This window comes from Symphalangus syndactylus, chromosome X, assembly GCF_028878055.3.
Source record: "Symphalangus syndactylus isolate Jambi chromosome X, NHGRI_mSymSyn1-v2.1_pri, whole genome shotgun sequence".
NCBI classification, from domain to species: domain Eukaryota; kingdom Metazoa; phylum Chordata; class Mammalia; order Primates; family Hylobatidae; genus Symphalangus; species Symphalangus syndactylus.
In genome coordinates this window covers 111,912,830-111,926,832 of record NC_072447.2, presented here as the reverse complement: position 1 = coordinate 111,926,832, position 14,003 = coordinate 111,912,830, and the positions used below count along the sequence as shown (strand labels likewise).

Below are 14,003 nucleotides of genomic sequence, written 5' to 3'. Positions count from 1 at the left end.
ACATTGACTCTTTCCCAATTCTCTAGCCTGCCAGGCTACCATTCAGGTTTTGGAGTTGCCAGCCTCCATAACTGCATAAGCCAATTTTTAAAAATAAATCTGTTTCTGGCTCTGGCTCTCTCTCTCTCTCTCCACACACACACACACACACACACACACACACACACACACACACACACAATTAGTTCTGTTTGTCTGGAGAACCTTGACTAACATGTATAACACTTTTTTTTTAATTAATGTGATTATGGTGGACTTGAAGTCAGACACATCTGAGTTTTGAATTGGGCCTTTGCCATATTTTTTTACCCTAACTACATTGGACCTCTTCCATTTCCTCATCTGCAAAGATATGAATATAATCTGGATCTCTCACAGCTGTTGTGCAGATTAAAATAATTTGTGCATACTCAGCACAATGCTTAGTACTCAATAATTGCTAAGCATGAGTTATTATTATTGTTATTGATAATGTTTCCACTTAAAATGAAAATTGTCTTCCTAAACTTGTTACACAGAAGCTACTTTAGGGACTGCCACATTTATTCCTCCTCTTAATGACTCCTTGAAATGTGTTTTGATCCTAAGACATCCGTCTTGAGTTGCATATTTTTCAAATATTCCTGCAGAATGAAAACCAACAGTTACAACTTACTTGAGCTTCTGTAATTTGCAATTTGGATCTTTCAAGCCTTCATAGAGCAATTTCAAAGCTGAAGCTTCCAGTTTTGTCTCACTAAATTCCAGTTCAGTGAGCCACTGATTGGTGCTAACAACAGCTGCCACAGCCCTACAAGAAGCAGAAGAGATAAGGCACCAATATAACCTTTAGAGAACAGAAGAATGACCTCATTACCACATTCATGCTCTTCCCCAACAGAAATAGAAATTGACCCCCAAAATAAGAATATCAAATAACAAATTATCCTGCTACAATTACCTCAATGTCTGTAATACACAGTTGGGCTGTTTTAATCTTTCACACAGAAGCTTCATTCCTGAATCTTCAAGGATATTTTTTACAAATTCTAAATCTGTCAGATGCTGGTTAGTTTCAAATATTGAGGAGAGGTCCCTACCACAAGAAGCTGTGAGGCGACAGAAAATCAGTCTGTGTGAAGAAAAAATACATTTCAGAAACAAACAAAAAGAATAGAGGTATCTTTAGAGGTACTTGTTAGCACCTTGCTGATGTAATAAATTATTTCAATTCATTCAATAATTAATATATTGGGTGCTTACCACTGTGCTAGATGCTGAAAACACAAAGATAATTAAGACACAGACTAAACCCTCAAGGAATCCCCAGTTGATGGAGAAAAATGACGAGAAAATCACAGATTACAATACAGTGTGAAAAGTACTGCCAGACATATGCACAAGTTGTTATGGAGACACAAAAAGGTTGCACAATTCAGCCTAGCTTGAGGTGGGGTCTGGAGAATCAGGAAATACAAGAGGAAGAAATGTTTGAGCACTATAATGAAAAGGGAATAGAAGCTGTACAGGAGTTAGGTGAATGAAGAGAATGGGAATGGAGAGAGGAGGAGGGGATGAGGAGAAATCCGTGCACGCACAGAGGAGCCTGTGCAAGGGCCACAGAGGAAGAGAGAAGATGCTTCGTTTGAAAAACTAAAAATTACTTGCTATGGCCTATCTAAAAGACTATATAACTATTAAGAGGGATTATCACCCAGGTCGAAGGAAGGGTAGGATCATAGAAGTACTTCCCAAGCACTTAAAAATTACTTGCAATGATCAGCTGTTACTGGGAGAAACATTTTTTTTTCAATTTTGAAAAACATAACACGTTTATTATAAACAATTTTACAATAGAGAAAAATGTCAAGAATATTTTTTAAAGTACTATATTCCTATTACCCAAAGATAACCACTGTTAAAGTGTTAGTATATAACTTTCCAGATTTGTGATGTATGCATACATATAGTTAGTTATATGCTCTTTATAACAAGCGAAATTAGAGAAAAATGTATTTTAAAGTTAAAAACTTTTTTCTAACCTCCAGTCCAATCCCACTTCCCAGAGATAATTAATGTTGAGTCTGCTATATATCCTCCCTCATTCTGTTCTCCAAGATTATAAAAACATACAAGCATATGCAAACACACACATACACACATAATTTCTACATTTTACAAATACGGGATCATAGAAAACATTACTCTTACAACTTTATATGCCCTTTTGTCATTGGCCATCATCATAGATCCATAGGTAGAAACAGCTTCAGTTACAGTACAATGTCATGTAATAGGGTAGCAACGTTGGACTCAACCTGAGATTTGTCTGGTTTATCTTGTGGGTCTCAGAAAGTCATTCAAGGTTTTTTTGTTTTTGTGTTTGTTTGAGACGGAGTCTCACTCTGTCGCCCAGGCTACAGTGCAGTGGTGCAATCTCGGCTCACTGCAACCTCCGCCTCGTGGGTTCAAGCGATTCTCCTGCCTCAGCCTCCCAAGTAGCTGGGACTACATGCGCGTGCCACCACATCAGGCTAATTTTTTGTAATTTTAGTAGAGAAGGGGTTTTACCATGTTAGCCAGGATGGTCTCGATTTTCTGACCTCGTGATCCACCCATCTCAATCTCTCAAAGTGCTGGGATTACAGGCATGAGCCACCACACCCGGCCGAAGGTTTTAAGAGACATATTCATATCCCTCTGATGGAAGATCTCTGATATTTCAGGTTTTGGTAAAAAGGTGTATTTGTGCTACTCCTAACTCTCTCTCTCCCACAGTTACTTCAAGATTCAAGGCGTTTCAGTCGGGAAGGAGTGGGAGAAGGGGTGATGGGAGGAGTGTGGGGAAAGAGGAGCTAAGGGAGGAAGGACAGGCCAGGATTTGTTAGGGTGTTTGGGATGTTAAGTCCTGAGCAAATAGGGGATAAGCTCCGCCCCTGGCTCCACCCTCTTCCTCCAAGGGCAACTGAAGGGCTGGGGCTGTTTCCTGCTCTAGAATATTCCAGTTGGGGGGCGAAACTCCCCTGGCATGGGACAAGCCATTATGGTGGGGAGGGATGAGTCTTCAACTTGTTCACGAATACTTTTTTTGGTTCTAAGTCCTTCCGGACCACTCCTGTTTCTTTCAGCCTTCAAGGTCTCCCAACCATGTGGCAGGTTCCCTTATGTCCCAGTGGAGTGGCAGAGGCCTTCCTCACTCACTCCCTTTCACCCCTACGGTCTCTGGAAATTGGAACAGTCCCAGAGTAAAAGCCTCGAGGGTTGGCCCTGCGGATTCTTTTCCCGCGGAGCCCTAGGAGGGAAAGAGGTCCCCCTCTCTTCAGGCGTGTTAAGCAGCGGGGTTGGCCTGTACTTCCCCTGGCCCCTGGCTGAAGAGGTGAGGCCTGGTGGGAGGTGTCCTAGGGTAGGACAAGCCGGTCAGAGGGTCATTAGGAGGGTCTTGTCAGAGGGGGGAGGGCGGGGGCAAGAAGGTGGGAGAAGACTGATGAGGGGAGAGGCTAACGGGGAGGAAAGGAACCTATTGGCTGCTCCATCCACACAGGGCTAGTGAAATCGTTAAGCCCCTAGGCGATCATGGCCTTGAGACCTGAGGACCCCATTAGTGGGTTCCGGCACGGAAACGTGGTGGCCTTCATCAACGAGAAAATGGCCAGGCACACGAAAGGCCCCAAGTTCTACCTCGAGAATATATCCTTATCCTGGGAGGAGGTGGAAGACAAGCTCAGGGCCATCCTGGAGGACAGCGAGGTGTCCAGCGAGGTCAAAGAGGCCTGCACCTGGGGCAGCCTGGCCTTGGGCATGCGCTTTGCCCACAGGCAGGGGCAGTTACAAAACCGCAGGGTGCAGTGGCTGCAAGGCTTTGCCAAACTGCACAGATCAGCTGCGCTGGTCTTGGCCTCAAACCTGACGGAACTCAAGGAACAGCAGGAGATGGAATGCAATGAGGCGACCTTCCAGTTGCGGCTAACCGAGACCAGCCTTGCAGAGGTGCAGAGAGAGCGGGACATGCTGAGATGGAAGCTCCTCCATGCCGTAAGATCCCCCGAATGGTCCCTGTCCAATGCCCCTGCCATGCCCCAACCTGCCCGGACCCCCTGCCCTGTCCCCAGAATGTGTTTCAGCTCTGCCTACTTCTCTCCAGGAGCTGGCATCTCCCCAGGGACAGGGCCAGGCTACAGTGTTTCCAGGCCTGGCCACTGCCGGAGGGGATTGGACAGAAGGAGCAGGTGAGCAGGAAAAGGAGGCGGTGGCTGCTGCTGGTGCTGCTGGAGAAGAAGGAGAGGAGAGGTATGCAGAGGCAGGGCCTGCCCCCGCAGAGGCCTTGTAGGGGCTGGGAGGAGGCTTCAGGCAGCCTCTCGGAGCTGTGTAGCAGGCAAATTACACCTTTGCGGGGCAGAGGGAGGAAGATCCCAGGTCAGTACAAACAGCCATGTCTGTCTTCTCTGGGCTTGGGTCCACAGTCTCACTGGAGCCTCTTCCTGTCCAGCTCCCTACCTCATTCACATACTCATACCCATGCCCTTCGTCCGCCTTCTCAGCCATACCCAATATACCCCCTTCACCAGCAAAGGTCACAGCACCGGTTCCAACTCAGATGCCTTCCAGCTGGGGGGCCTCTGATGCTAGCCTGTCCTCTGATGTGGAGGCCCAGGGAACAGACCCTCAAGAGCCCCCAAGAGACAGGAGAGACTCAGAACCCCATCAGCAGAGAAGACCTCCAGTATATCGCAGGCCAGGGGACTGGGACTGCCGGTGGTGTAAAGCTGTGAATTTTTCACGGAGGGAAAATTGCTTCCTCTGTGGGAGGCGAATCTGGCTGCAAAAGCCTCAGTAAATTCAGAAATGTAAAATAGAACAGAAATATATCTCAATGGGAAATCAATCTTCAGCGGGAGAGGGGAGAGGTGGGAGGGGGATTGGGTGGAGTGGGGAAAAGGGGATGAGTGGGAAGATTGGACAGTAGCGGGGGTGGGGAGGTGGGGTTGTGGGTGGGAGGATGTAGATGACGGGCAGGGAGAGACATGTTTTAATGACTCCCTTTGTATTTCAGAGTATTAGTAGTCAACACTCCAGAACTGCTGCAGTTTTTATTTGTGTGTGTGTGTGTGTCTCTAGCTCCCTATCTTAAGTATCTGTTGGACCTGGGCAGTATGTAACACCTACACTCTCTCCCTTCATGTAGGCCTTAGATAATTGGAGCAGGAGTGGATATTTGACCAATCCTGAGCCAAATGAATTTTTACGTTAGAAAATCTGAACAGACAGGCAGATTCTACAGTTAGAATAGTGTTGGGCAATGAAGCAGTGGGTCACTTGGAGTTGGGGCCAGGGTCAGAGCCATGGATACCAAGGCCATAGCTGAGGCCTGGCCCTGGCTGTGGAGGAACAGAACTGGATGCTTTACAGAGTCAAGTGTCTTTTAGAGGATGCTGGTATGAGGTTTCAGGGAGCAGACAGGCATAGAGGAGTTCATCCCGTGACTCCAGAGAGATGGAGAGGGTAGTGATGGCCCAATCACTTTTCACTTCCTGTAGTTGTGCTACAGGAAAATCTACTTTACACAGATCCCCTTTACTTTAAACTAATTTGAGTGAGTTTCCGTTCTGAGCAAGCAGATTATTTCCCAGTCAGAAGTTTGTACCAGAAGAGCAATTTTGAACAAAAGACCATTAAAGAAAATGGTGGGACTGGCTGGGGAGTTGCATCAGGGTGTGGTGAGCAGTGGAGATTCCTGAATCCCAAGAGTTTCCGTGAATGAACTGGATAGGAAGTTCATTCATGCTCTGAGTGAGTTATATCACAAGAAACAATAAAAACAAGCCCGGGATGAACCCCAGGTTCATCCTGACTCAAATCAACACAGCAGAGATTTGCCACCCCTAAGAGAATCCCTTAGGCCTACCTACAGAAGACACCAGCACCATGCAGGTGCAGACTGCTATGACTGTATGGCCCCATGACAGGAGAATCCTTTCCAGTCCCCAGTGAGTAGAACCAGGGACAGTCAGATCTGAAAAGAGAACTGCCACTGCCAAGGAGGTGAGTCAGCAACTGATAGTGCTCAGAGGGCTTGCTGGTCTAGACTGAGCCAAAGCATGGTGCCATCTTGAGAGATTCTCTCCCCCAGCCCACCACCATGATAAATGTGGGATGGAAATCTGGCTACAAAGCTCTCAGTGAATTCAGAAATGTAGAATAGAACAGAAACATATCCCAATGGGAAATCAACTTCCAGAAGGAAGGGGTGAGGTGGAGGAGGATAGGAGTGGGTAGGGTAAGGGGGTAGGTGACAGGTTAGTCTGCTTCTCTCCCTCTGATGATTGTAAGTTTTGTTGATGGGGGCTACATGTATGTTTTAGCCCACAGGTGGAAGGATGAGAAGGGGCTACACCTGGACCAGACTGAGACACAACTGAAGGAGCCCTGGACATTGCCCAGGATCTGTGGACCTAGAGACTAAGAAGCTGTCATGGCCCTGGGACATCTCTGCTGAAGCTAAACTTGATTTTTAGGTTTTCTCCTGTTGGGGATGAACAATAATCAGGATTGAGGGCCAGGTTCCTGGCCTGCAGTTTCAGAAACGTCTTTGGGTTTCTTTATATATCTCTAGGGCAGGGTTTCTTAATCTCACTACTCTTGACATTTGGAGCTGGGTAATTCTTTGTTGCAGGGTGCTGTCCAGTACATTGTAGGATGTTTAGCAGAATTCCTAGCCTCTACCCACTAGTTGCCAGAGCATCCACCCCCTCAGAGTCCCAGTTGTGACAACCAAAAATGCCTCCAGATACTCCCACATGTCCACTAGATGGCAAAATTGTCCAGTCAGAACGGGAAGAATTAGGAGAAAATGTCAATGAAGCTGAGGGGCCCTCTCAGATAGGAGCTGAAAAGTATCCACTGGGTCTGGCATTTACTTCGGATCTTCTAGCAGATCTAGGGGAGTGGCAGGGGCAGAAGCCAAACTGCAGAAGTGAGGAGTGAGTGAGGATGATGTGGAGTCAGTGAGGGAGGCTCTTCCTCAAGGATTCTTGGCTGTGAAGGGAAGGATTGAAGTGAGATACTCAGTTGAGAGAGGATTTTTTTTTTCTTTAATTTTCTTTTTTTTTCCTGAGATGGAGTCTCGCTCTGCTGCCCAGGCTGGAGTGCAGTGGTACAATTTTGGCTCACTCCAGCCTCTGCCTCCCGGGTTCAAGTGATTCTCCTGCCTCAGCCTCCTGAGTAGCTGGGACTATAGGCATGCGCCACCACGCCCGGTTAATTTTTGTAATTTTAGTAGAGACCATGTTAGCCAGGCTGGTCTCAAACTCCTGATCTCAAGCAATCCACCTGCCTCAGCCTCCCAAGTGCTGAGATTACAGGCGTGAGCCACCGTGCCCAGCCAGTTCTTTTGAATATGGGAGAAATTTGACCCATGGAGAAGGAGATAGCTGAAGAAAGCTTGAAAATGCAAAACACTTGTGAAAGAATGTGGTAGATTTTGTATACTGTATTGGAGGCATGGCCCCTGTATTGTTAAATGAAAAAAAAATCATATGACAAGGTTGCTTTTGTTTTTGTAAGACAAAACCCCCCAAAGTTCTGTGAGTGTGTATATGAATGTTACAAATTTATGTATTTATGTTTGTCTTACGTTACAGTTTTATGTTTTAGTAAGCATAGAAAATGGTCTGGACATATATTTAGCAAACAAGGTACCTGGGGTGGGGGTGGGCTCAGGGTCAGGGGATGATAGGAGGCAGCAGGGTATGGGGATATAGGGTGGGATGGGGTATGGGGCAGTTGGGTGGAGGGCTTTTCTTTCTTTATATACCTCTGTGTTACGAAAGTAAAATAAATATTCACAAAAATACAAAAACAGTGATGTGAATTTACTGGCTTGAGTGGCTTGCAAGGGCTGCCTTTTCCTCTGGGACAGGAGGGAAAAAGAAGAGCAGACATTGATCTATAAGGCAAAGTGGTGTGAAAACAACGGGGCACCTGCTTGTGTGTTTGTGTTGTGGGCAAAGTGCTTGGAAGTAAGTGAAGATGGAAGGGCAGGGCAGGGGTGGGATCGTCTTTGGGTACTTTGGGGAATAACTACAGGGTGAAAGTGGGGAATGGAGGGAGAGAAAAGGATCGTCAAGCTGCATGGAGTAGGATAGGACCCAACTGAAAGAAAACTAAGGGGGAGAGCAGTGGCAGTCTGGGAGGAAAAGAAAGTTGGGGTGGCAGATCCAAGTGGGGCAGCACACCCAAATTTATCTCTCAGGTGTTACAACCGTCCACTTACTCATTACAGCAAAACAGTACATACAAAAGGGGAAAAGGCAGGACAGGCGGGCAGAGATCTGGGCCTCACTCCTTCCTGCCCCTTCTAGGCCTGTAGCATAACTCTTCATTTGTTGCTCCACTGTGGAGAAGCTGAAAACTAGCTATATTTTATTTTCAGATCAGTCAGCTGGGAGTGCAATTTCTAGCAACCTAATCTTTACCTGCAAATGCCTAAGAGTTTAAAGCAAAGTTCGGCTTACTTCAGGTCTTTGATTTTACAGTATGGATTACGCAGTGCTTGGCAGAGCAGGTGTAGCTGAGACACTGGCAAACTGCGCAGCTGAAAGGACCTAAAAGAGATGAGGAAATAAAAAGTAATTTAAAATAAAACTTAAGTAAAAGGCTTATTTGGCTTTTGTTACCTTGCTAGTAGCACTATTTTACCCCTTCCCAAAACCTTGAGAGCTATTATCCCATTTTGCAGATAAGGAAATTAGGGCACAAAAAGTAATCTGCTCAAGGTCACATAGGTACAGAACTGAGGTCATTACTCAGGTCTGACTCCAAAACCATGTTACTATGTGCCAGGCACTGAGGTAAGCACTTTATTTTCACAAATTATCTTATCTGGCCCTTAATCCAATAACAAGTATTATAATCACCATTTTGCACATGCTCTGAGTCATCAAGTGACTTGCCCAAGCTAACTTTACAATATAACTGGTTCTTGGTTGTCGGTACTAATAGAAGAATTCATAACAATAATTTAAAACCAGGAAAGCTCAATAGTAAACTCTTAAATAGCCAATACCCTTGGGAAAGAAGAACGTTGGGTTAAATTTTTCATAAGAGTTTAAGCCCTCTGATAAAGGCATAAGGGTTATGGGGGAGGACTCCACCTAAGGTTGACTTTCTGGAAACCCAGAATGAACCAGAATACCCTTTGTTTCCATCAGTGTTTCAACTTTAAATGTATTGGTCCATTATTTTACCTTATAATATACAACTGGAATAAAGCTGTATATTATATACATATACAGAATTGGTCAAGACCTTGTAGGCAAGGTCTTTCATAATTCTGAGTCCATTAAACCTCTCTTATCCCTTCCCCCTCTAGTTCCAAACACAAATTCTTGTTAATGCCTCCCTCCCTCTCATTTCCCTCAAACACACATATCCCATGCTCATTTCCACCTTTATGCTATTGCCCACACAAGAAATACAACTATAAGGGACACGACTTGAGTTATTTCATTCCTCAAGTGGAGCTTTCTGCTGACCCCTCTCCTGTCAGTCCCCTGCCCCTCAACTGGCCTGAAAACTAAGGGAGAGGCATTATCAATCTTAACCCAAATATTGAGAACAGACTTACAGCATTTTCTAGATAACACAGGTATAAGTCTTCTTTGCTTCTTTAGTCAATAAGCCAGTAGGACTGCATTTTATGGTATGCAGAGCCCATATTATAAAAGTAACTTACCTAAGCCTCTTTCAACTTCAGCTCGTGACCTTCTGTGAAGTTGCAAGCTCTGGTGGAAATAACCAGGATTTATAGAAAGATAATACAGGAGTGTACCTCTGCCCCTTACTAACCTGAAGTTCCTTGAGGCCTCAGTGATGAAGTATATTTAGAGGAGAATGACAACCAATCGAATGTTACATTTACACCTTTTTCCAGAATGGTCATTAGACCAAAATAGCAGAGTCTTCAACTTGATTACCTTACATGCTCATAACACTTTAGAATTACAAACCACATCCACACAGTGACAATGAATACTAATACACACACACACACACACACACACACACACACACAGTGTGTACAGTGCCCATAGTCTGGGAAGGACAAAAACTGGAGGAAAGACATGGACATATGCACTGAATAAGTGTTAAGGCTGGTGGCACGAATGTTGAGGCTCACTCTTCCTCTTCAAGTAGGTGCTGACACTTCAGAGACACTGACAGGTGACTGTGACTACTTTTTACACAGAAGGACATAGCCAGAATGTCCATTTTTGTATAGGTAGGTTGAAGCAGTATAATTGACTGTAAATCATCAATTATCCTTTTTGCATATTCTTCTTCCTGAATCTCATACAAACAGTGAAACAGGTCCACCGGCTCAATCTGTAACCTAGAAGACTTATCCTTTATTTCTCTCTCAGTCCATTTCAGTAACTCCTCTCGAAGTCCTGGGGAAACTTTTCTCCCAAAAGTAGTTTCCACAGCCTTTCCTTTTCCTTTATGTAAGAGGCCAAATAAGAATTGCATCATTAGTGATGATAAACCTTTTCCATATTGTTGGAACATTTCTTGCCACATTTTCTCTGCTTGATAAAAAACATCCAGCTATTGTCATTCTTCAGGGCATGGAAGACAGCAGTCAAGAACTCTTGGAAACTGAAGTGAAGGAAAGTGTAGACACTGACAGCTCCTTCAGCCTTTTTCAAAAAGCGACTGAGAAAAGTGCAGTTGGTATCACACACTCCTATCCCATGTCTTCTGAGGTCACTGACTGCAAACAAAACCTGATGGTTTTGCAGACCCTCTGCAGCCAAACGGCAAAGACCCCACAGGCAACTTTGTCCTTCCCATACTGAGATACCTGTAAGGGTTTTGAGGCACTTGGAAAAGTAGAATAAATACACATCAGTCATGGTCTGAAGTGACCTCAAGAGAGTCCTGTCACCATCTCCCTGTGACTGCAGGACGTTGCATATCATCCAGGAGATGATGGGAAATGAAGACATAATGTCAAGATCTTCATTCTCTCAAAGATCATAAAAGACTTTCATTGCTGTATTAGCACCTGAAAACTGGCTCAATAAATATGCTCTCTTTTCAGTATCTGTAAACCATAGTATCTCTGCCTGGATAGGTTGTTTTAACAGAGAGTGGAGCTTCTTCATGGCTGTAGGCCGGGCAGTTATCGGGGAACAATTTATTCCTCACAAAACTGCACAAGAGACTCTCTACTGGCCTCCTCTCCTGGGGGTGAACACTAAGATCCTCTTCTTGGTCATCAACAGGGTCCTGCAGCTCAGGAAATCTGTCGAGAATGAACAGGATCTTCTCTGGATATACGAGAATAGTGTCCAAGATTGGTCCATTTATATCTTGAAAAGTGTTAGTGATAAGGTCAGCAGCACTAAGGTTAGCAATATGGCTGATTTCTCTGCAGCTGACATAGATGAGATAGTCAAACCTGGCTGGAGTAACCGTTCCTGCTGCCCAGTCAAACATGAACCTGTGCACCACAGCTGTTTTCCCAGTCCCAGCACATCCCTGAAGCACCACAGTTCGGGGTGAGCTGGAGCCCTCTTCATTAGGATCAAATACATGTTCCATGTCAATAAAATGATCTTGTTGAGGAATTCCACATGGTGTCTCTTCTGATATACCATGGTCTTTTACAAGAAGCAGTCGTGACTCTATATGCTTGCCATGCTGATAACATTTATCAACTCCTATCTTTAGGTATTTTTCTTTTAGATGTTTTCTGAATACTTCCCAGTAATCTAACATGGTGACAGCAAGAGTTAGTAATTACAGAATCCTAGACAACAGCTCTAACTAGTACCTCCATCACCACCATCTCCACTTAGATGTCTCAAAGGATGCTCAACTTCACATGTCTAAACCCGAGTTCTTGATTTTTATACTCCTCTGTCCCCTCAAAGAAACCCTCCCCAGGCATCTCATCTCAGTTAAGTGGTACTATCCAGTTGCTCAGAAAAATGTTATGAGTATTTTTCCTTCAATCCTCTACATCCAATCAATTAGCAAGGCCTAACATTTATACTTTCAAAATAAGCCTCAAACCCATTTATTTACCATTATATCCTCAAATGCCACCCAAGTCCAGGGCACTGTCACCTCTTTCCTAGACTGGCCAAATAGCATCCTACTAATCTATTCTTGCCCATCTACTGGTTCCTTCCTATGCAGCAGCCAAAACAGTCTTCTACAGATACCAATTAGATCATGTCACTTCCCTACCCAAAATCCTTCAAGAGCTTTTCATTGTTCTTGGTATAAAATCCAAAATCCTCATCCTATAAGGTGTTCACATGATCTGGGCCCTCTCTACCTCCCCTCCCTAGCCTCATTTTTTATCATTCTCCTTTTCGCTCTCTACATTAGAGCCACACTGGCCTACTTTCAGTTCTCAAAAATGCCATGTTCTCTCCTACTTCAGGGACTTTGCGCTAGCTAATCTTTCTACCTGGAACATTCTTCCTCCTGCTCTTCCCATGAAAAGCTCTTTTTCATCCTTCTGATCTCAAATATTAATTCCTAGAAGAGGATTTGTTTGACCACCCAATTTAAAGGAGATCCTCTCTACTATTTCCCTTCCCACCACCATATTTTTTTTTTTTTTTGAGACGGAGTCTTGCTCTGTCGCCCAGGCTGGAGTGCAGTGGCGCGATCTCGGCTCACTGCAAGCTCTGACTCCCAGGTTCACGCCATTCTCCTGACTCAGCCTCCCAAGTAGCTAGGATTACAGGCGCCTGCCACCACGCCTGACTAATTTTTTCTATTTTTAGTAGAGACATGGTTTCACCGCCAGCACCATATTTTTACCTTTATAGCTCTTATCGCAATTTATAACTGTCTTATTCATTTACTTTTTCACTGTCTTTTCTACTATACAATAATATACATGAAGACAGGGGCCTTATCTGTCTATCTCCTTTGCAGTAAGTAAACTGAGTACCTCGCACTGAGCCCAGCACATAACAGACACAATAAATATTTATTGAATATGGCTATAAATGCTTTTGGATTACAAACAAGCTATTTATTATTGCCTATTCTGTGACAGATACTGTTAGGACCTTTATGTACATTTCTGATTTAATTCTCACAATAATCCCATGAAGTAAGTATTACCTACATTTGATAGTTGAGGAAATTGAAACTTATAATCAGGGCCACCTTCATGAGTATGCAGTCTGTGCAGTCACACAGGTCTCCATGCTCAGAAGGATGTATACTTGGTTTAATGCTCTGCTATTGCTGTCTTGAAATTCTTAATACTTGACCAAGAGGTTTTGCATTTTCATTTTGTACTGTATCCCACAAATTATGTAGCCAGTGCTGCTTTACATAGCTTTAGGCAATTTGCCCAATGCTAGTAAGTGACATCAAGTACAAACTTGTGTTCAGTGAATGTCTATGCCAGCATTTCCCAAATCAGGGTTCCCTGGAAAACCATCTGCATGACATTAATAAGTTGAGGGGAGTGCACCCTCTAGTTTCTTAGAGTTTCTCAATGCTTATTAACATATGAAAGGCTCTTGTACTAGCATATGAAACATTCTTTAACTCTCCTACAGTTGAAAAAGGCTGTTTAATTGTGTTTAACCCAAAGTTTTCTGGTCTTAAATGACTACAGAACCCTTTTCTAACAGCGAAGTTATTAATTATTGCATAACTGTTCCTAGAACTCAGTTTGGGGAATGCTAATAGAGATAAGGGTTGGCAAACATTTTCTGTAAAATTTCTTAAATAGTTTAGGCTTTTTGGTCTCTGTTGCAATCGCTCAACTCTGCCATCTTACTGTGAAAGTAGCCATAGATAATATGTAAACAAATAGCTGTATTCCAATAAAGCTTTATTTACAAAAATAGGCAACTGGTTGGGTTTGACTCACTAGCTATAGTTTGCTGGCCCTGATCTAGATAATTCCAGAAGAGGACTGGTCTTTTCTCAGAATAAAAGTTTCTACATCTAGCTCTTGACCACCACCACCAGTGGTCCTCCCAGTA

General features: G+C 44.1%; 1 protein-coding gene across 1 annotated transcript; it reads left to right on the top strand.

The window, feature by feature from the left end:
- The first annotated feature begins 3,309 nt into the window (after positions 1 to 3,309).
- TEX13B (testis expressed 13B) lies at positions 3,310 to 4,975 on the top strand. Its single transcript, XM_055267982.2, is given in 4 exon segments — positions 3,310 to 3,355; positions 3,521 to 4,011; positions 4,121 to 4,340; positions 4,343 to 4,975. Coding segments are annotated over 3 exon segments (936 nt in total). The 5' UTR covers positions 3,310 to 3,355; positions 3,521 to 3,552; the 3' UTR covers positions 4,600 to 4,975.
- The last annotated feature ends 9,028 nt before the right edge of the window (positions 4,976 to 14,003 follow it).